This window comes from Mobula birostris, chromosome 15 (genome assembly GCF_030028105.1).
Source record: "Mobula birostris isolate sMobBir1 chromosome 15, sMobBir1.hap1, whole genome shotgun sequence".
NCBI lineage: Eukaryota > Metazoa > Chordata > Chondrichthyes > Myliobatiformes > Myliobatidae > Mobula > Mobula birostris.
Genome location: NC_092384.1, coordinates 7,538,657 through 7,561,168, shown reverse-complemented (window position 1 = coordinate 7,561,168; position 22,512 = coordinate 7,538,657). Strand labels below are relative to the sequence as shown.

Sequence of the window (22,512 nt, the reverse complement as noted above, 5' to 3'; positions counted from 1 at the left end):
ACTTCAACACTCACTAACAAGAGTGGCTTGGTTGGACCCCACTGGGTGAGTCCTGAAGGTAGGTGATGAGTGAACTAATGAGAGGAATACACATATTTGTCCTACCTGCAGCAATCTACCCATGGCAGAAACATTGATAATAGTGATAATTACCACACAGTCTTCATGACCCAGCTATAATGCTGAGGCTTTATAAGCCAGTGGTCAGACCACACTTAAGAGTACCGTGAGCAGTTTTGGGCCCCTTATCTAAGAACGGATGTGCTGGCATTGGGCAGGGTCCAGAGGAGGTTCACGAGAATTATCCTAGGAATGTAAGGGTTAACATACGAGAAGAATTTGATGGCTCTGGGACTGTACTCACTGGAGTTTAGAAGAATGGAGGGGGATCTCATTGAGACCTATTGAATATTGAAAAGCCTAGACAAAGTGGATGTTGAGACTGTGCCTGTGGCTTTCCTCAGGGTGCTCAGGTTTCCACCCACAGTCCAAAGACACACTGGCTTCGAGGTTAATTGGTCATTGCAAATTGTCCCTCATTAGGCTGGGTGGCCTGCTGGGCAGCATGGCCTCAAGAGCTGAAAGGGCCTATTCCCCACTGTCTCTCAATAGATAAATAACATACATTATGGAGGAAGAAGAAAGCAGTACATTTAAGGAGATGGTATACTGAATAGCGATTGTAAATGAATTGCTAAGGATAAGAGGGGATCTGATATAAAAGAGGATAAAGCAAAACAGTAAAAATAACTTGAGAAAATTTAATTCAGATGGGGAGTAATTCATGAGTATTTCAAATGAGAGTTGAGAGAAGTGGAAAAAATTGAGTTGCTCAAATTAGAAAAAAAAATAAAGCAGTAGTGGATGGATTTAAATGTCATTAAGACTGGCAACAGAAAGCTTGGTTATCAATTATTTTGAAGTAGTTCAGACGCACTGATGGGAATTCCAGAGCTGAGGACCTTGGCAGATAAAGGCACAGGCTCCAGTGACAAGGACGCGGAAATCAAGAATGCACAAGAAACCAAACTAGACATGCACAGAATTTAGTGCTAGGCAGCTGCAAGTGTCAGCTATGCAACGGGAAACAGAAGAAAGGGAAAATAGGGTTTATCTGAAGATATATTGCTGGTGTGGAGGCTCCGATGCACTGGAACAAAAGAGGCTATAATGGGTTGTAGACTCAGCCAGATCCATCACAGGCACAACTCTCCACATAATTGAGGACATCTCCAAAAGGCTCAAGAAGGTGGCACCCAACATTAAGGACTCTTGCCATCTGGGACATGCCCTCTTCTCATTATCAGCATCAGGGAGGAGGTACAGGACCCTGAAGAACCACACTCAACATTTTAGGAGCAGATTCTTCATGTCCGCCATCAGATTTCTGAATGGACAGTGAACCCACAAAGATTAGGGACTTCATTATTCCACTTCGGCACTATTTATTTTTTGTACCTTTTAGTAATTTTTAAGTTTATATTATGCACTGTACTCCTGCATAAATAACAAATTTCACAAAATATGTCAGTGATAACCCTGATTCTGTTTCAACAATCCCAACACTATCAGCACACAGAAAATTTCTACAATACTAAAGTTTGTGAACAACACAGTAAGACGGCACCACCTGCTTATTCTACAACAAAGCTGCTGTCGATCATCGTTGTGCAAAGCACTAACCAATCCAAAATAACACCTGACTGCTGATATAATCACTTTAAATGAACAAACAAATAGAAAGGCTTCAAAGACCTCCCTCGCTTTTATACCAAAAAACACATATTGCATTGATACCTTTATTCCACACCTCAACCTGCTCTGTTACTTCTCTGTTCGATGTCCGATGGTTGCTTCACAAGTTTTGAACATTAAATTGTTCACAGTATTATTTTTTCCCAATAAAAATTAGGCAGGCAATTATGTACCCCTCTCAAGGTTCTAGTACTGGAACTACTAATGCCAGCTTAGAATGAAAGTATTTGTTAAGTCCTCATGAAGAGTCTTGACCCAAACCGTCGACTCTTTATTCCTCTCCATAGACGCTCCTTGACCTGCTGAGTTCCTCCAGTATTTTGTGACTGTTACTCTGGATTTCCAGTATCTGCAGAAACTCTTGTATTTATGATTTGTTAAGACCTGATTGCATGACTTACCTATCACTTGGCCAATGACATGTTCAACATTTTTTAATAATCACTTAAACAATATATCTCTTTCACCTATTTGCTCAACTTCAATGAGACTTCTTTCTTCTATTGAAGGCACCGACTTTTTTTTTGATGCACAATCCAAATGCATAACTAGGACTCAAGTTACTATTTAGTACATACAAGCAATGAGAATCAATGATATTTCTGCTCGCATGCAGGGAGAAAGAGGCCATTGATATCAAGCATGCTTCTCTGTTCACCTCACTGATATGGACAGGAACATTCCATCTAAGGTCTGGGGTGCCAGCTGCCATTGCCATAGGTAGAAAGATGGCATGGAGAATGGAAACACAATGGAAGATATTATAATTGTCCTTGCTAATGCAGTTTGACCTTTCAAACCAGTGCCTTTCAACAGTGAGCAAAGATTTGAATTACTGCCCCCCTCTGAAGGAATGCTGAGGTTAATTTGCAAGTCTTGTTACAGTATAATCAAGAAATATTCAAATAGGAAAGAAATTAAATAAAAAATGTGGAGATCCAGGTCTCAGGTATTCACAAAGAGAAGGAGATGAAACAATTCAAAAAATATGCCATCCAACACTAGGCTCCATTTTCAAGATGACATTTGTGTATTTCAAACAGGAATTTAGAGGTTTTCAGGCCTAGCTGGCAGCTTGGGCACTAAAATATTAATTTACAACACCATCGCCTTCGGGAATCGATTATAATTAAATTGCTCAGACTTTCAGATACAGCACATCACCAGTCCTGATTTAATTAATTTGTGTGTGTGTAAGTACACACAAGTGGCACTTAATGGTGCTGATGGATACTGCCTTTGCCAAGTACCACAGGAGGAAAGATGCCAATAAACACTACAGGACAGCTGAGCCACTTTGAGAGGATATAAAAGAAATGGCAATATCTGCATGGATTCTTTTCAATTGTGTTTACGGAAATGAATGCGACTCTGAAACCTAGGTGTGCAAAGCCAGCATGTTGTCCACAGTATTATAAAACCAATTATTCATTCGAATCCTCACATCTCTTCAGCACCTTCAGAATATCTCTGAACTATTTCCATACATCATCACGGAAATCAAACTGAATGTACATTCTTGATACTGTGAAGAGAATGCCTAATTAGTACACCTCTAAGAAAGTGCAGATGAAGAGTCAGTTGAATTGATATCACAAAAGTTAATAATCTGACAAGTAAATTCTCTGGTACAGCCTAATAGCTCTTACCAAATGTCTTTCAATATTTTTCAACTGGGATTGTTTGATTACAATTACATGTCTGTGTCAGCGTTAATTTAATCCAGCATGATAGTCAACACACTCATGACTCTGTTTTAGATTCCTAATATTACAGGAAAGGAATTTCTGAATCAGGACTGATCCATGATTTCAACCTGAATCGATTACAATTCGTTCCCCCACTCATCCCACAGATGCTGCTCTACTCACTAAGTTCCCTGCAGTCGGTTTTTGCTCCAGATACCAGCATGTGCAGTCAGTCTCCTACCTATTTTAATGAATACTTATCCCTCAAAGAAGACTAGCCAATTAACAACAGACCAGAAGCTGAGGCTGAGAGGCAAATACCGTGGAAAGCCAGGTAAGTCAAGGGAAGTAGAAGTGCATTGCATTGGTGGGTTGGACTACATTCAGCAATTCATCTTCGGACCTGAATAAATATGCCACAGCTGTCACTGACTTCATTAAAACCAGTATGGATGAGTGTGCTTCCTTAAGGCTTCCCAAACCACAAGTAAGAGATGTGCAACCTGCTAACAGCTAGATCTGCGGCATTCGGGAGCGATGATCCAGAACCCTACCTGATGTGACATGGTTGGGTAGCAGCTGGTGTAACCCTATTACATTGCCAGCGACCCAGTTTCAATTCTGCCAGTTTCTGTAAGGAGTTTGCACAAGTCCAGATACAACCTAAGGAAGGCCACTTTGAGAGCGAAAAGGCAAATTTCTATGAAGTTAGAGACACAATTGGATGCATGACAGCTTAGCAGGATTTGCCTGCTCATTGCTTTCTATAAGGCAAAACCTAACAGCAGAATCAGAATCAGGTTTATTATCACTGGCATGTGATGTAAAATTTGTTAACTTAGCAACAGCAGTTCAATGCAATACACAATGTAGAAAAAGTAATTTTAAAATGAAATAACAATAATAATAAATAAGTAAATCAATTACAGTATATGTATATTGAACAGAATTTAAAAAGTGCAAAAATCAGAAATACTGTATATTAAAAACAGTGAGGTAGTGTCCAAGGGTTCAATGTCCATTCAGGAATCTGATGGCAGAGGGGAAGAAGCTGTTCCTGAATTGCTGAGTGTGTGCCTTCAGGTTTCTGTACCTCCTACCTGATGGTAACAGTGAGAAAAGGGCATGCCCTGGGTGCTGGAGGACCTGAATAATGGATGCTGTCTTTCTGAGATACCGCTTCTTGAAGATGTCCTGGGTTCTTTGTAGGGTAGTGCCCAAGATGGAGCTGACTAGATTTACAGCCTTCTGTAGCTTCTTTCAATCCTGTGCAGTAGCCCCCCACCCAAACCAGACAGTGATGCAGCCTGTCAGAATGTTCTCCACAGCACATCTACAGAAGTTTTTGAGTGTATTTGTTGACATGCTAAATCTCTTCAAACTTTTAATGAAGTATAGCCGCTGTCTTGCCTTCTTTATAACTACATCAATATGTTAGGACCAGGTTATATCCTCAGAAATCTTGACACCCAGGAACTTAAAACTGCTCACTCTCTCCACTTCCGATCCTTCTATAAGGATTGGTATGTGTTCCTTCCTTGTAATCTTCCTGAAGTTCACAATCAGCTCTTTTGTCTTACTGACGTTGAGTGCCAGGTTGTTGCTGCAGCACCACTCCACTAGTTGGCATATCTCACTCTTGTACACCCTCTCGTCACCAGCTGAGATTCTACCAACAATAGTTGTATCATCAGCAAATTTATAGATGGTATTTGAGCTATGCCTAGCCACAGAGTCATGTGTATATAGAGAGTAGAGCAGTGGGCTAAGTACACACCCCTGAGGTGCACCAGTGTTGATCATCAACGAGGAGAAAATATTATCATCAATCCGCACAGATTGTGGTCTTCCGGTTAGGAAGTTGAGGATCCAATTGCAGAGGGAGGTACAGAGACCCAAGTTCTGCAACTTCTCAATCTGGATTGTGGGAATGATGGTATTAAATGCTAAGCTATAGTCGATGAACAGCATCCTGACATAGGTATTTGTGTTGTCCAGGTGGTCTAAACCCATGTGGAGAGGCATTGAGATTGCGCCTGCCATTGACCTATTGTGGCAAGAGGCAAATTGCAGTTGGTCCAGGTCCTTGCTGAGGCAGGAGTTCAGTCTAGTCATGACCAACCTCTCAAAGCATTTCATCACTGCTGATGTGAGTGCTACTGGGCGACAATCGTTAAGGCAGCCCACATTATTCTTCTTAGCCACTGGTATAATTGTTGCCTTTTTGAAGCAAGTGGGAATTTCGGTCCGTAGCAGTGAGAGGTTGAAAATGTCCTTGAATACTCCCGCTAGCTGGTTTGCACAGGTTTTCAGAGCCTTACCAGGTACTCCATGGGGACCATCCCCCTTGCGAGGGTTCACTCTCTTTAAAGACAGCCTAACATCGGCTTCTGAGACAGAGATCACAGGGTCATCAGGTGCAGCAGGGATCTTCACAGATGTAGTCTTGTTCTTCCTTTCAAAGTGTGCATGGAAGGTGTTCAGTTCATCTGGTAGTGAAGCATCGCTGCCATTCATGCTATTGGGTTTCGCTTTGTAGGAAGTAATGTCTTGCAGACCCTGCCAGAGTTGCCATGCGTCCGATGTTTCCAACTTGTTCGAAATTGTCTCTTGGCCCTTCAGATAGTCATTCAGAAATCGTACCTGGTTTTCTGGTACAGGCCTGAGTCGCCAGACTTGAATGCCACAGATCTAGCCTTCAGCAGACGACGTACCTCCTGGTTCATCCACGGCTTTCGGTTTGGGAATGTAAAGTACGTCTTTGTCGGCATACACTCATGCGCACAGGTTTTAACGAAGTTGGTAACGACTGCAGCAGACCCATCCAGGTTCGATGATGAATTCCTGAGTACAGTCCAGTCCACCGATTCAAAGCAGTCCTGTAGGTGCTCCTGTGCTTCCCTTGTCCAAACCTTCTTGGTCCTCACTGCTGGTGCTGCAGTCTTCAGTCTCTGCCTATACTCAGGGAGTAGAAGTACAGCCAGGTGATCAGACTTCCAGAGGTGAGGGCGTGGAATAGCACAGTAGGCATTCTTGATGGTGGTGTAACAATGGTCCAGTGTTTTGTTTCCTCTGGTATTGCAAGTGAATTTTTCAGACTGGCCTGGTTAAAATCTCTCAAAACACTGGTGAAGGCGTTAGGGTGCGCTGTTTCATGCATGTTGATCCCATTACTCAGATCATGTAAAGCCTGCTTGACATTGGCCTGAGGTGGAATGTATACTGCTACCAGAATGACTCCAGAGAACTCCCGTGGTAGGTAAAAAGGACAGCACTTTACTGCTAGATATTCTAGGTCTGGTGAACAGAATGAGGACAGCACTGATATATTTGTGCACCAAGAAGAGTTGATCATGAGGCATACTCCTCCACCTCTGCTTTTGACAGACTCTATAGATCTATCTTGACCGTGTATAGTAAACCTGTCCATCTGAATCACTGCTTCTGGTACGGAAGGGGTTAACCAGGATTCCATGAAACAAAGGACACGCGCGGTCCTAATGTCCCTCTGATACAGCACCCTAGCTCTGAGATCATCGATTTTATTCACCAGAGACTGCACGTTCGCCAGCAAGATAGTCGGTATAGGGAGTTTAAAACCCTGTTTTCTTAAACACACTTGTAACCCCTCCAAGGGTGGGTGCTTTCGACCCCAATCGGTGCTGTTTCCGTCAGTTTTAAGCAGCGATAGTTCGTTTAAACATATTAAGCCAGCTTTGTTGACTGTACTGACCTTGGAAACAATTGTGCTATTTAGCTGTATCAGGTTGAAATGGGAATATTTAATCGTATCCATTGAGAACACTGCTGCTACTCGAGTCGCGCCCAGGCGCCCCGGAAGTGCAGATTAATGATAATTGGCAGTGATGAGCTCAGCATCTTTTATCAACACAAAGAAAGGGAAAATAACGCTACACGTGCAATCCCCAAAGCATCTGGCAACCCGGTGATCTCTATCTCATAAGTCAACGACAGAACATCCTTCCCAAGAGGGTGAATATTCATAAGGCATCTGGCTCCAACAGTGTACATGGCCAGGTATTAAAGATCTGTACTGACCAACTGGCTCGACTGTTCAAGGACATCTTCAACCTCTCACTGCTGCCATGGGAGGTTCCTATCTGCTTCATACCGGTGCCCAAAAAGAGCACGGCAAACTGTCTCAATAACTTTCGCCTAGTAGCACTCATATCTACTGTGGTGAAGTACTTTGAGAGATTGGTTGTGGCTAAAATTAACTCTTGATCAGCAAGCGCCCGGATGGACCTGCTGCAATTTGCCTAATGCTGCAACAGGTCTAGAAAGGATTCAATCTCACTGGCTCTGCAACCAACACACACAAATTGCTGGATGAACTCAGCAGGCCAGGCAGCATCTATGGAAAAGAGTAAGCAGTCGACATTTCGAGCTGAAACCCTTCATCGGAATTGGAAAAAAGGTGAGTAGCTATATCAATAAGGTGGAGAAAGGGAGGAAGAAGTACAAAGTGGAATGTGATAGGTGAAAATGGGAGGGGGAGGGGTGAAGTAAATGGCTGGGAAGCTGATAGGTGAAAGAGATAGAGGGCTGGAGAAGGGGGAATCTAATGGAGCGGTAGAAGACCACGGAAGAAAGGGAAGGGGGAGGAGAACCAGAGGGAGCAGATGAACAGGTAAGGATATGAGGTGAGAGAGAGTAACGGGAATGGGAATGGTGAAGGAGGAGGTGGACAGTTACTGTAAGTTTGAGAAATTGACGTTCATGCCGTCAGGTTGGAGGCTACCCTGACAGAATATAAGGTGTTGCTCTTCCAACTTGAGTGTGGCAGTAGAGGAGGCCATGGACTGACATGTCGGAATAGGAATGGGAAGTAGAATGAAGTGGGTGGCCACTGTGAGATCCCACTTTTCCTGGTGTTCAGCGAAGCGGTCTCCCAATCTACGCTGTGTCTTGCTGATATACAGGAGGCCACACCAGGAGCACCAGAGAAAGTAGATGACCCCAACAGATTCACATTTGAAGTGCTGCCTCACCTGAAGGGACTGTTTGGGGCCCTGATTAGTAGTGAGGGAAGAGGTGTAGGGGCAGGTGTAGCACTTGTTCAGATTGCAAGGATAAGTACTAAGAGGGAGATCAGTGGGGAGTGACAAATGGACAAGGAAGTTAAGTAGGGAGCAATTCTGGCAGAAAGCAGAAGGTGGGGGAGAGGGAAAGATGTGCTTAGTCATGGGATCTCGTTTGGACATGGCGGAAGTTATGGACAATTATGTGTTGGCTGCAGAGGCTACTGGGGTGGTAGGTGAGGACAAGCTGACCTGTATCCCTGGTGGGCTGGCAGGAGGACGGGGTGAGGGCAGATGTGCGTGAGATGGAAGAGATGCGGGTGAGGTCAGCATTGATGGTGGAGGAAGGAAAGTCCCCTTCTTTGAAGGAGGACATCTCATTAGTTCTGGAAGGAGAAACCTCATCCTGAGAACAGATGTGGCAAAGACTGAGGAACTGAGATAAAGGGATGGCATTTTTACAAGTGACAGAGTGGGAAGAGGTATAGTCCAGGTAGCTGTGAAAATTAGTGGGTTTGTAAAAGACGTCAGCAGATAAACTGACTCCAGAGATAGAGACAGAGAGATCGAGGAAGGCGAGGGAGTTGGGAAATGGACCAGATAAATTTGAGCGCAGGGTGGAAGTTGGAGGCAAAGTTGATGATGTCGGCGAGCTCAGCATTGGTGCAGGAAGTAGATACAATGCAGTCATCAATGTAGCATAGGAAAAATTTGGGAGTGATACCGATGTAGGCTTGGAAAATAGACTGTTCAACGTAGTCAACAAAAAGGCAGGCATACCTGGGACTCATGCGAGTGCCCATGGCTACACCTTTGCTTTGGATGAAGTGGGAGGAGCTGAAGGAGAAATTATTAAGAGTGTAGACCAGTTCCGCCAGACAGATAAGAGTGGTGGTGGAGGGGAACAGGTTGGGTCTGTTATCTAGAAAGAAGTGGAGAGCTTTACGACCCTCCTTTTGGGGGATTGGAGATGTATAGGGACTGGATGTCCATGGTGCAAATGAGATAATTGGGGACAGTGAACTTGAAGTAATTGAAAAAATCTCAGAGTGTGTGAAGTGTCATGGATGTAGGTAGGAAGGGACTGAACCTGGGGGATAAAACTGAGTTGAGGTATGCCGATATGAGTTCAATGGGGCAGGAAGAAACAGGGACAATGGTTCAACCTGGACGGGCAGGTTTATGGATCTTGGGAAGGAGAGAGGTGGAAACGTTGGGGGGGGGGGGCGGGTGTGGGAGGGTGCAGGACAAGGGAACAATGAGATTGGTGGCAGTGGATGGGAGATCCCCAGAGTTAATAAGGTCAGTGATGGTCGAGTGACAATAACCTGGTGCTCCCTATTGGGGGTCTGTTCGAAGGGTACGAGGAGGCTCTGAGAGCATACATAGCAAATCTACGCAACAGTAACTGTAAGCAGGATAAATGGACAACAAACTGTGAAAATACAAATATAAATAAATAACAAGAGCTTGAAATAACAAGATAAAGAATCCTTAACGTGAGATCTGTGGTTGTGGGAACACCAGAAATAGAATGAGTGTACCTATCCTCTTTTGTTCAAGAACCTAATGATTGAGGGGTAGTCCTGATGAAGGGTCTCGGCCTGAAACGTTGACTGCACCTCTTCCTACAGATGCTGCCTGGCCTGCTGCGTTCACCAGCAACTTTGATGTGTGTTGATTGAGGGGTAGTAACTGTTCTTGAACCTGGTGAGGTACTTGTACCTTCTACCTAATGGCAGAACCGAGAAAAGAGCATGGCCTGGGTGGTGAAGATCTTTGACAATGGATGCTGCCTTTTCTATGGCAATGCTTCATGTAGATGTGTGCAATAGTTAGGAGGGTTTTACCCGTGATATACCAAGTCCACTACCTTTTATAGGATTTCCCGCTCAAAGGCATTGGTGTTCCCACACCAGGCCATAATGCAGCCAGTGAGCACACGTTCCACCATACGTCTATAGACGTTTATCAAGACTTTTGATGACATGCCATATCTCCGCAGACTCCTGAGGAAGTAGAAGCACTGTCGTACTTTCTTTGCAATTATATTTATATGATGGAGTGGCACCAGGAACGTAAAGTTACTGACCCTCTCCACCTCTGATGCTCATGAACCTCTGGGGGAACTCTACAGAAGTCTACAATCAGTTCCTTGGTCTTATCGACATTGAGTGAAAGGTTGTTGTTATTACACCTCAGCCAAGTTTTCAATCTCCCTCTTATGTGCTGATTCATCACCAACTTTGATCTGGCCCACAACAGTGGTGTCATCAGCAAACAGGTGTCAACAGTGGTATTGGAGCTGTCCTTAGCCACACAGTCACATGTGTAAAGCGAGTGGAGCAGGGGGCTGAGTACACATCCCTGCGGTGCTCCTGTGCTGATGTAGATTGTGGAGGAGTTGTTTTTGCCAATCGGAAATGACTGGGGTCTGCAATTGAGGAAACCCAGGATCTAGTTGCACAAGGGGGTACTGAGGCCCAGTTCTTAGAGTTTACTGATTAGTTTTGAGGGGATGAAATGCTGAGTTGTAATTGATAAGGAGCATCCTGATGTATGCATCTTTGCTGTCCAGATGTTCCAGTATTGTGTGAAGAGCCAATGAGATGGCATCTGCTGTAGACCTGTTGCTTTCGTAGGTAAATTGAAGCGGATCCAAGTCGCAACTCAGACAGGAGCTGATATGCTTCAACAACAGTCTCAAAACACTTCATCACTGTGGACATAACTGCCACTGGGCGATAGTGAGGCAGGCTGCCATGCTCTTATTGGGCACCGGTACAATTGAAGCCAGCTTGAACCAGATGGGTACCACACACTGCTGCAGCGAGAGCTTGAAGATACCCATGAGTACACTAGCCAGTTAGTACAGATCTTCAACTCGACCAGGTACTCCATCCGGACCTTTCCGGATGCTTTCCTTGGATCCACTCTCTTGAAGGCAGCCTGCACATCATTTTCAGATACTAAAACGCAAGGATCATTGGGAGACATTGGGGTATGCGATGGTTCCTCCCTGTTTGTGTGGTCAAAGCAAGCATAGGAGGTATTGTGGCAACACACATCAAAGTTGCTGGTGAACGCAGCAGGCCAGGCAGCATCTCTAGGAAGAGGTACAGTCGACGTTTCAGGCCGAGACCCTTCGTCAGGACTAACTGAAGGAAGAGTGAGTAAGGGATTTGAAAGTTGGAGGGGGAGGGGGAGATCCAAAATGATAGGAGAAGACAGGAGGGGGAGGGATGGTGCCAAGAGCTGGACAGGTGATTGGCAAAAGGGGATACGAGAGGATCATGGGACAGGAGGTCCGGGGAGAAAGACGAGGGGCGGGGAACCCAGAGGATGGGCAAGAGGTATATTCAGAGAGACAGAGGGAGAAAAAGGAGAGTGAGAGAAAGAACGTGTGCATAAAAATGAGTAATAGATGGGATACGAGGGGGAGGTGGGGCCTTAGCGGAAGTTAGAGAAGTCGGTGTTCATGCCATCAGGTTGGAGGCTACCCAGACGGAATATAAGGTGTTGTTCCTCCAACCTGAGTGTGGCTTCATCTTTATAGTAGAGGAGGCCGTGGATAGACATGTCAGAATGGGAATGGGATGTGGAATTAAAATGTGTGGCCACTGGGAGATCCTGCTTTCTCTGGCGGACAGAGCGTAGATGTTCAGCAAAGCGGTCTCCCAGTCTGCGTCGGATCTCGCCAATATATAAAAGGCCACATCGGGAGCACCGGATGCAGTATATCATCCCAGCCGATTCACAGGTGAAGTGTTGCCTCACCTGGAAGGACTGTTTGGGGCCCTGAATGGTGGTAAGGGAGGAAGTGTAAGGGCATGTGTAGCACTTGTTCCGCTTACACGGATAAGTGCCAGGAGGGAGATCAATGGGATGAGGCTTTTCATTCTAGGACGAGGGAGATGTCTTCCTTTTTTAAAGAAAGGGGCTTCCCTTCCTCCACTATCAACTCTGCTCTTAAACGCATCTCCCCCATTTCACGTACATCTGCTCTCACTCCATCCTCTCGCCACCAGGAATAGGGTTCCCCTGGTCCTCACCTACCACCCCACCAGCCTCCGGGTCCAACATATTATTCTCCGTAACTTCCGCCACCTCCAACGGGATCCCACCACTAAGCACATCTTTCCCTCCCCTCCCCTCTGCATTCCGCAGGGATCGCTCCCTACACAACTCCCTTGTCCGTTCGTCCCCCCATCCCTCCCCACTGATCTCCCTCCTGGATGCAGTGAGAGCAGATGTACGTGAAATGGGGGAGATGCGTTTAAGAGCAGAGTCTCGGAAAGGAACAATAAGCATTCCTTACTGTAATGTAGTAGTGACTAGCCTGTTGGGACCTCTGGTACAACAGGTTACGTGCTGGTGATAATTGGGCAGGGGTTTCTTCAAACAAGCCAGGTTAAAGTAGCTGACTTTAATTTCAAGTGTATTGGGGTGGGTTGTTTCTTCCCTACAGACAACATCGTGTAGTGTTGTCAGTGCTTCCTTATACTTGATCACTGTTGGAAAATACACTGCAGTCAGGATCGTGGATAACAACTCCCGGGTAAATAGGATGGTCTACATTTAATTGTCAGGTGTTCTAAGTCAGGGCAACAAGAAGTCGACACTACCTCAATGCCCATGCACCAAAGAGAATTGATGAAGAAGCTCACGCTGCCACCTTTTTCCTCACCAGAGTCTGCAGTTCAATCCATTCTGAAAATTGTTAAACCTTCTGATTGAACAACCCTGTTGGGCGTATTTGCAGTTAAATTAAGTTTCAATGCAACGGACAGCTGAGATCTGCCTCATCTGACTCTGATACAGCAGCCTTGCCCTGAGATCGTCAATCTTATTTTCCAATGACTGAACAAGATGCTGGGTAGAGAAGGCTTAATCTGCTGCCCAATCAACATTTGTGGTGCTAAGACTGACAGTCCTGGCAAATTCCTGCCCAGGCAGCTTTCAGCATCAAACAATGAAGTATCACCCACACTACTTGCACAAGAGATCACTTCAGCTATCTTGATGGCAGTCTAGATCCCATACCAAACTGAATGGAAGTGGTTACCAGACGTTAGCAAGATCGATTTTGATGCTGTGAAGTTGGAGAATATCAACATGGAATATGAGGGAGAAGCAACACTTCATATTTCATCTTGGTGATTTCCAACCTGATAGCATCAATCTGATTCTCCAACTTCTGGTAACCACTCTCTCTGTCTTCCTTCCCACGCAACCCCTCCCCCCACTTTATTTTCCCTCATTCCAGTGGCTCTCTTATCCCTCCTATTTCCCTTACCTAACTTCCTGACTGGCCCATCCCCTCCATCTGGCTGCCCATCTTCTTCCCTTTATTCCATGGTCAACTGTCTTCTATCAAATTCCTTCTTCTTCATCCCTTTGCTTCTTCCACCTATCACCTCCTAATGTCTCACATCATTCCCTTTCATTCCCTCTCCCCCACCCACCCACCCACTTTCCCCATCTTACAAAGCCAGCTTGTTCTCCTCCTCCACCTACCCTTGCATTTTGGCTTCTTTACAATCCTGCTGAGTGTTCATTTCCCTCCGTAAGTGCTGCCTGACCCGCTGAGTTTGTCAACATTTCCTGCAGCTGCAGAATCTCTTGTGTTTCAGATGTGAAGCTTGTGTTCAATGAACTGGAGTCCATGATCAACTACCTGATAGCCTGAGACCCTCTCCACCATTGCCTGTGACTTTAACCAGGCCAATGTCAAGAATGTGCTACTAAAATACTACCAGCATGTCTTCTGTCATGCCAGGGGCCCAAACATCCCTGACCACTGCTACACAACCATCAAAGACACATACCAAGATATCCCTCTACCCAAACCACAAAGCTGTACTCCTATCTGCAGGCAAACAGAAGCTGAAATGTGAGGATCCAGTGCAGAGTTATTCTGTGCTGATCTGAAGAAACAAATGAGCTTCTATGTGACTGCCTCGAGTCAGTAGACTGTTCTACATTCAAAGACTCAGCAGCCTACTTGGCTGAGTACATTACCACGGTCATGGACTTTATTAGCAAGTGTGTTGAGGACTGTGCAGCAAAGAGGATGATCGGGGTGTTCCTAAACCAGAAACCATGGATGAACCTGGAGATCCACTCCCTACTGTAGCATTCAAATCAGGTGGCCATGAGTTTTACAAGAAGTCAAGACAAGATCTCTGTAAAGCAGTCAGGGATGCTAAAAGATAGCACCACTACAAAATCAAGTCCTCGACCAGCCGTCAGTTGTGGCAAGTCAGACAGCATTGGTGACAACAACACATCCACAGAGAGTGGTGAATCTGTGGAATTCTCTGCCACAGGAAACAGTTGAGGCCAGTTCATTGGCTATATTTAAGAGGGAGTTAGATATGGCCCTTGTGGCTACGGGGGTCAGGGGGTATGGAGGGAAGGCTGGGGCGGGGTTCTGAGTTGGATGATCAGCCATGATCATAATAAATGGCGGTGCAGGCTCGAAGGGCCGAATGGCCTACTCCTGCACCTATTTGCTATGTTTCTATCCCTTCATGAAGACGTGAATACATTTGATGCATGTTCGAACAGAAGGGGATTGGAAAGTCATCACCCACACCGACAGCCTCCAAAGTACCTGAACCCACAGTTAACGTTGCAGAAATAAGATCAGTCTGCTAGAGAACTAACCCATGGAAAGTATCTGGCCTGGATGGTATCCTGGTTGTGTCCTTAGACCCTATGCAAATCAGCTGGTGAGGGTATAAACTCTCCTTGCTTCAATATGAAATTCCCAGTTGCTTTAAGAAGTCAACCATCATCCCAGTACTTAAGAAGAACAAGGTAATATGTCTTAATGACTACTGCCTGCTGGCTCTAACATCCACCACCAAGAAGTGCTTCGAGAGGCTGGTCATGGCACACATCAACTCCAACCTCCCAGACAACCTGGACCCACTACAATTAGCCTACTGCTGACACAGATCTAAATGGACACTATCTACCTGGCTCTACACTCATTTCTAGAGTACCTGAATAGTAAAGACATCTATTGCTTACTGACTACACCTCCACCTTGAACACCATAATTTCAGTGAAACTCATCATCAAACTTAGAACCTGTGGAATCAACACCTCCCTCTGTAACACACACAAAAAATGCTGGTGAACGCAGCAGGCCAGGTAGCATCTATAGGAAGAGGTACAGTCGACGTTTCAGGCCAAGACCCTTCAATGCTGCCTGGCCTGCTGCGTTCACCAGCATTTTTTGTGTGTGTGTGTGTGTTGCTTGAATTTCCAGCATCTACAGATTTCCTCGTGTTTGCGTTTTTAACCTCCCTCTGTAACTGGATTCTCCACTTCCTGACTAGTAGACTGTAATCAGTAAACGGAAAGCAACACATCCACCATGATTATTCTCAATATTGCTGCCCCTCAAGTCAAAGTCCTCACTCCCCTGCTCTACTCCCCGGAGTTTTGTCTGTGTCGCTCCAGATTTTCAGAATTTGCAGAATCTCATGTCTCTTTTTCTTTTACACCAAGGTCTTTTGATTCCCACTAAAATCTTTTAATTTAATTAATCTCTTTGGCATTCTCCCTATAATAGAACTTACTCTTGCTCTCCCTTTAATTATTATTTCAAATTCTTATGCAGAATCACAGACTTGAAATGTTATTGAAAATCTAACAAGCACAAATGCTGGAAATCTGAAATACAAACAAACAATAACTGCAGGACGACAGGAATTCTGCAGATGCTGGAAGTTCAAGCAACACACATTAAAGTTGCTGGTGAATGCAACAGGCCAGGCAGCATCTCTAGGAAGAGGTACAGTCGACGTTTCAGGCCGAGACCCTTCATCAGGACTGGAGGAAACACTCTGAAGCAAGAGAAACCAAGCTGATGAACGGTCATTAACCTGAATCTTTATCTCTTCTTCTCTTTCACAGAATGTTGCCTGACTTGAAACATTAACCACTTCTCTCTCAGTACATACTGCCTGGCCTACTAAGCACATACAGTGTGTTTTACGTTGTGTGTGGCATGTGTTTAATTTGGCTTAACAATGCAATTTCTGAGGCCAGAAATTCAGCAGTTTTACATTCAGTTAAAAACAAGGAGTAATGCTGACATTGGTCAGATCACATTTAGACCACAAGACTGTAAGACACAGGAGCAGCATTAGGCCACTAGGCTCATCGAGTCTGCTCCAGCATTTCATCATTGCTGATCCATTTTCCCTCTCCACTGCATTCTCCTGCCTTCTCCCCATAACCTTTAACACCCTGACTAATGAAGAATTTATCCAGCTCTGCCTTAAATATACACAAAGTCTTGGCCTCCTCAGCCGCCCGTGGCAACGAATTCCACAGATTCACCATTCTCTGGCTAAAGAAATTCTGTCTCACCTCCATTCTGAAGGGTCATCCCCGATCTGAGGCTGTGTCCTCTGGTCTAAGACTCCCCCACCAAAGGAAATATGCTCTTAACATCCACACTATCTAGGCCTTTCAACATTCGATAGGTTTCAATTAGATCCACCCTCAGTCTTCTAAATTCCAGAGAGTACAGGCCCAGAGACATCAAATGTTCCTCATACAATAACCCTTTCATTCCAGGAATCGTTCTCATGAAGCTCCTCTGAACTCTCTCCAATATCAGCACATTCTTTTTCAGATAAGGATCCTAAAACTACTCACAATACTCCAAGTAAGGCCTCTCCAGTGCCTTATAAAACCTCAGCATTACATCCTTGCTTTTATATTCTAGACCTCTCAAAATAAATGCTAACGTTGCATGTGCTTTCCTCACCACCAACTCAACCTGCAAGTTAACATTTAGGGAATCCTGCACAAGGACTCTCAAGTCCTCTTTCACCTCTGATTTTATTTCTTTGACCAAAGTGCATGACCATACACTTCCTGACACTGTATTCCATTTGCCACTTTTTTACCTATTCTCCTAATCAGTCTAAGTCCCTCTGCAGCCTCTCTGCTTCCTCAATTCTACCTACTCCTCCATCTACCTTAGGAATTGATGACCAAAAAGCCATCAATTCTGTCATCCAAGTCATTGACATATAATGTAAAAAGAAACGGTCCCAACAAAAGCCCATGCAGAATCCCATTAGTCACTGGCAGTCAACCAAAAAAAGGTTCCCTTTATTCCCACTCTTTGCCTCCTGCCAATCAGCCAATCCTCCATTCATGCTAGTATCATTCCTGCAATACCCCGAAATCCCCATGAATATCAAAATATTGGTCTTTTTACATGCCTTTTCTATTTCCCATTGTAATTCGTAGCCCACATCTTTGCTACTGTTCCATTGTACGTCTTCCATTCCTCTTTCTAAGGATTTGATCTCACTTTTACCAACAAAGCCACACCACCCCCTTTGCCTAACCCGCCTGTCCCTTTTGAACAGGTCATACCTTCCCCAGAAGAGATCCCAATGATCCAGAAATCTGAAACCTTGCTCCCTGCACTAGTTTCTCAGCCATGCATTCATCTGCCAAATCATCCTATTTTTACCCTTATGGTACATGACCCAAGCTGAGACATCCCTGACCCTGGCACATGGGAGGCACCATACCATCTGGGCGTCTCTTTCATGTCGACAGAATCTCATCTCTTCTCTTCCAGCTATGGAATCTCCTATCCCTACCACAGTCCTCTTCTACTCCCTTCCCTTCTGAGCCACAGCACCAGACTCAGAGCTAGAGAACTCTGGGAAGAGAGGTCGCCTTCCTCAATGGTATGCAAAATGGTATACTTATTATTGAGAGGAATAGCCATAAGGGTACCCTGCACTGGCAGCCCATTCCCTTTCCCTCTCCTGACAGTCACCCAGTTACTTGCCTCCTGCAACTTAAGGGTGACTACTTACCTATCTAGCACCTCATTGTCCTGTATGAACTGAAGGTCATCGAGCTGCAGCTCCAGTTCCTTAACACATTCACAGAGGAGATGCAGCTCAGTGCACCTGGTGCAGATGTGGTTATCTGGGAGGCTGGAGGCTTCCCAGAATTCCCACATCACTCACAAAGAACACAACATTCGCACTGCACTAACTATGCACTAACAGACAAAGAATAAAGAAAAAACTTACCAGAAGCTTACCTTGTCCAAGCCTGTGGAACCAAAGCCTCCCAACTCTAACATTGGTCCACTCCAACAATGGGACATTCCGCTTGTCCCTACCTTATTTTTATTTCCCCTGCTGACAAATTACAAATCGATTGAGCCTCTGGAAAAAGCCAAAAACCCACCAACACCAATTGTTGCCCATACTCGCCCATACTTGCATAGAAACATAGAAAACAGGTGCAGGAGTAGGCCATTCAGCCCTTCGAGCCTGCACTGCTATTCAGTATGATCATGGCTGATCATCCAACTCAGAACCCTGTACCTGCCTTCTCTCCATACCCCTGATCCCTTTAGCTACAAGGGCCATATCTAACTCCCTCTTAAATATAGCCAATGAACTGGCCTCAACTGTTTCCTGTGGCAGAGAATTCCACAGATTCACCACTCTCGTGAAGAAGTTTTTCCTAATCTCGGTCCTAAAAGGCTTCCCATTTATCCTCAAACTGTGACCCCTCGTTCTGAACTTCCCCAACATCGGGAACAATCTTCCTACAGCTAGCCTGTCCAATCCCTTTAGAATTTTATACGTTTCAATAAGATTGCCCCTCAATCTTCTAAATTCCAGTGAGTATAAGCCTAGTCGATCCAGTCTTTCATCATATGAAAGTCCTGCCATCCCAGGAATTAATCTGGTGAACCTTCTTTGTACTCCCTCTATGGCAAGGATGTCTTTCCTCAGATTAGGGGACCAAAACTGCACACAATACTTCAGGTGTGGTCTCACCAAGGCCTTGTACAACTGCAGTGGTACCTCCCTGCTCGTGTACTCGAATCCTCTTGCTATGAATGCCAGAATACTATTCGCCTTTTTCACCACCTGCTGTACCTGCATGCCCACTTTCAATGACTGGTGTACAATGACACCCAGGTCTTGTTGCACCTCCCCTTTTCCTAATCGGCCACCATTCAGATAATAATCTGTTTTCCTGCTCTTGCCACCAAAGTGGATAACCTCACATTTATCCACATTAAATTGCATCTGCCATGAATTTGCCCACTCACCTAACCTATCCAAGTCGCCCTGCATCCTCTTAGCATCCTCCTCACAGCTAACACTGCCGCCCAGCTTCGTGTCATCCACAAACTTGGAGATGTGAGCCTCCTCTGTCAATCTGATTGAGCCACTGGGAAAACATGTATTTGTAGTATTGAGAGCAGTTTTGGGCTCCTTATCTAAGAAAGTATGTGCTGACATTGGAGGGGGTCCAGAGGAGGTTCACTAGAATGATCTCAAGAAGGAAAGGACCATGTGATGCCTCTGGGCCTGTACTCGCTGGAGTTTAAAAGAATGAGGATGGTGGGGGGGGAAATCTTATTGAAACCTATTGAATATTGAAAGGTTTTGATGGGGTGGATGTTGAGAGAATGTTTCTAATAGTGGGGGAGTCTATGACTAGAGGACACAGCCTCAGAATATAAGGATCTCCCTTTAGAACAGAGAAGGGAGGAATTGCTTCAGCCAAAGGTGAAGCTGTAGAATTAGTTGCCACAGATGGTAGTGGAATGCAACTCACTGGGTATACTTAAAGTGGAGATTAATAGGTTTTTAATTAGTAAGGGTGTCAAAGGTTATTGGAAGAAGGTAGGAGAATGGGGTTGAGAGCGATAGTAATTCAGCCACGATCAAATGGCAGAGCACACTCAATGGGCCAAATGGCCCAATTATGCACCTAAGTCTTATGGTCTTTTGGTCTAAACCGATGTAAGAGCCTGATGAAGTAAGCAAGGAGAAACCACTTCCACTGAGGCAATGTCTGGTAACCTATAGCAAAATAATCATCAGGCAAATGAGAAAAGTGTGATATTACACATGGTTTTATAATCTGAAATGCACACCATGAAATTAAAGAAGGATAGCATACTCACCAATAACTTTTGAAATGGGAACACAATGAGTATTTGTAAAAGGACAATTTATCAGAGCAATGGAGAAAGAGCAAGATCATGAGGTCACTGGTTACCTCTTTTAAAGAGCCAATGCCTGTGGCATTCTATGATCCTATAAGATGAAACCTTATTTTCCATTCATCACCACTAAAAGGTCATAAATAAAAGACATATTGATACTTAATAAACATACCATATATCCTTCCCTGGCACTGAGATATTCGGCAGCTACCAACAATGCATTGAGAGTTGCACCTCCACTGCCAACATGAGTCCCTGGGTCTCCAACAGTAAGCAGGAGCACACCAGGGGCAATGGACCCTCTGCGCTGGCGGATTTCAAGCTCTGGGAAAAAAGAAACAAAAAGAAATACGTAAGTGAGATTGGACAAGTCATTGCTGGTAGGGATGGTAGGGCCTTACACCGCTGGCTTATATTAATTATCTAGTCAGACATTAGGTACTCTGCAACAACCAGGTCATCATCTAACAGATTTAAACACCTCAATCACCTTCAAGGTAGAAGTTAAGTATTTAACATAATGGTAGCCAGTTCCATGGAGAGGTGGAAGATGCCAAGTTCACATGTTGACATGATCAGCATCCCATTCCCAACATAAACTATAGTCCTCTCCATCTTTGATGTACCATGGCTCTGGTGTGCACCATTTACTGACACATGGCAGAAACTTGATAAGGCTGTTGCAACAGCACCTTCCAGAGTCACGACTCTCACAACAACCACCACTTCTAAATCTTCCAAGCTACATTTTGAACCTGTCAGCTACTTAGCATCTTTGAAAATGAAAAAGACTGCAGCTACCAGAAATCTGAAACAGAAATGGTAAATGATGGAAAGACTCAGCAGGTCAGGCAGCATCCGTGGAAAAGTAAACGTCTGAGACCTTTCATCAGAAATTCTAATTAAACATATCACACCTGTTTAAACTGCAGTTGCAGCAGTGCAGGAACTGGAACACCAGAACAGGTAGTGGAGTATTTGTAGACAAAGATGTTGTTCAGCCTACATGTATGGTCAAGGTCAAGAATCAAGAGGTTGAACATGGTGGGTATAATGTTCTGAGCTGCGCATATTTCAATGCAATGAGTATTATAGGAAAGGCAGATGAGCTTAGGGCATGGATCAGCATGTGGAATTATGACATTGTTGCCATTAGAGAGACTTGGCTGCTGGAGGGGCAGGACCAGCAGCTCAATGTTCTGGAGTACCATCGTTTTAGATATGACAGAGCAGAAGGGATTAAAGGAGGAGGGGTGGCGATACTAATCAGGGAAAATGTCACGGCAGTTCTCCGTCAGGACAGATGGGAGGGCTCATCTAGGGAGGCTTTATGGATAAAACTGAGAAATAAAAAAGGCATGACTACATTAATGGGATTATATTATAGACCACCCAGCAGTCAGGGGGTTTAGAAGAGCAAATTTGTAGAGAGATTGCAGACCATTGCAAGAAACATAAAGTTGTGATATTAGGTGATTTTAACTTCCCACATATTGACTGCAACTCATAAACTATAAAAGGATTGGATGGGAAAGGGGTTGTGAAGTGCGTTCAGGGAAGTTCCCTTTATCAGAATATAGAAGTGATACTAGAACCCCTATTAGGAAATAAGATGGAAGTTTGTGTAGGAAGCTCTTTGCATCTAGTGACCGTGGTGACATTAATTTCAAAATAATTATGGAAAAGCATAATTCTGGTGCTTGGGTTGAGATTCTAAATTGGAAAAAGGCCATTCTTGATGGTATCAGAAAGGATCTGGCAAGTGTGGATTGGGACAGGCTGTCTTCTGGCAAAGGTGTATTTGGTAAGTGGGAGGCCTTCAAGAATGAAATTATGCGAGTACAGAGTTTGTATGTGCCTGTCAGAATAAAAGGCCAGGATAACAGGTTTATGGAACCTGTTTTTGAGAGCCTGTTTTGTATTGTAGTGGTCTATGACCCTATGACCTGAAACATTTACTGCTCTCTCTTTCTGCAGATGCTGACTGACCTGC

At 44.7% G+C, this 22,512-nt stretch overlaps 1 protein-coding gene across 4 annotated transcripts in view; it reads right to left on the bottom strand.

The window, feature by feature from the left end:
- The window catches only part of fcsk (fucose kinase), a 336,758-nt gene that overhangs the window by 210,007 nt on the left and 104,239 nt on the right, over positions 1 to 22,512 (bottom strand). For all 4 annotated transcript variants that reach the window (XM_072279284.1, XM_072279282.1, XM_072279286.1 and 1 more), the window contains exon 3: positions 20,692 to 20,843. In XM_072279284.1, the coding sequence (XP_072135385.1) occupies positions 20,692 to 20,843 (152 nt within the window). The remainder of the gene's footprint in view (positions 1 to 20,691; positions 20,844 to 22,512) is intronic.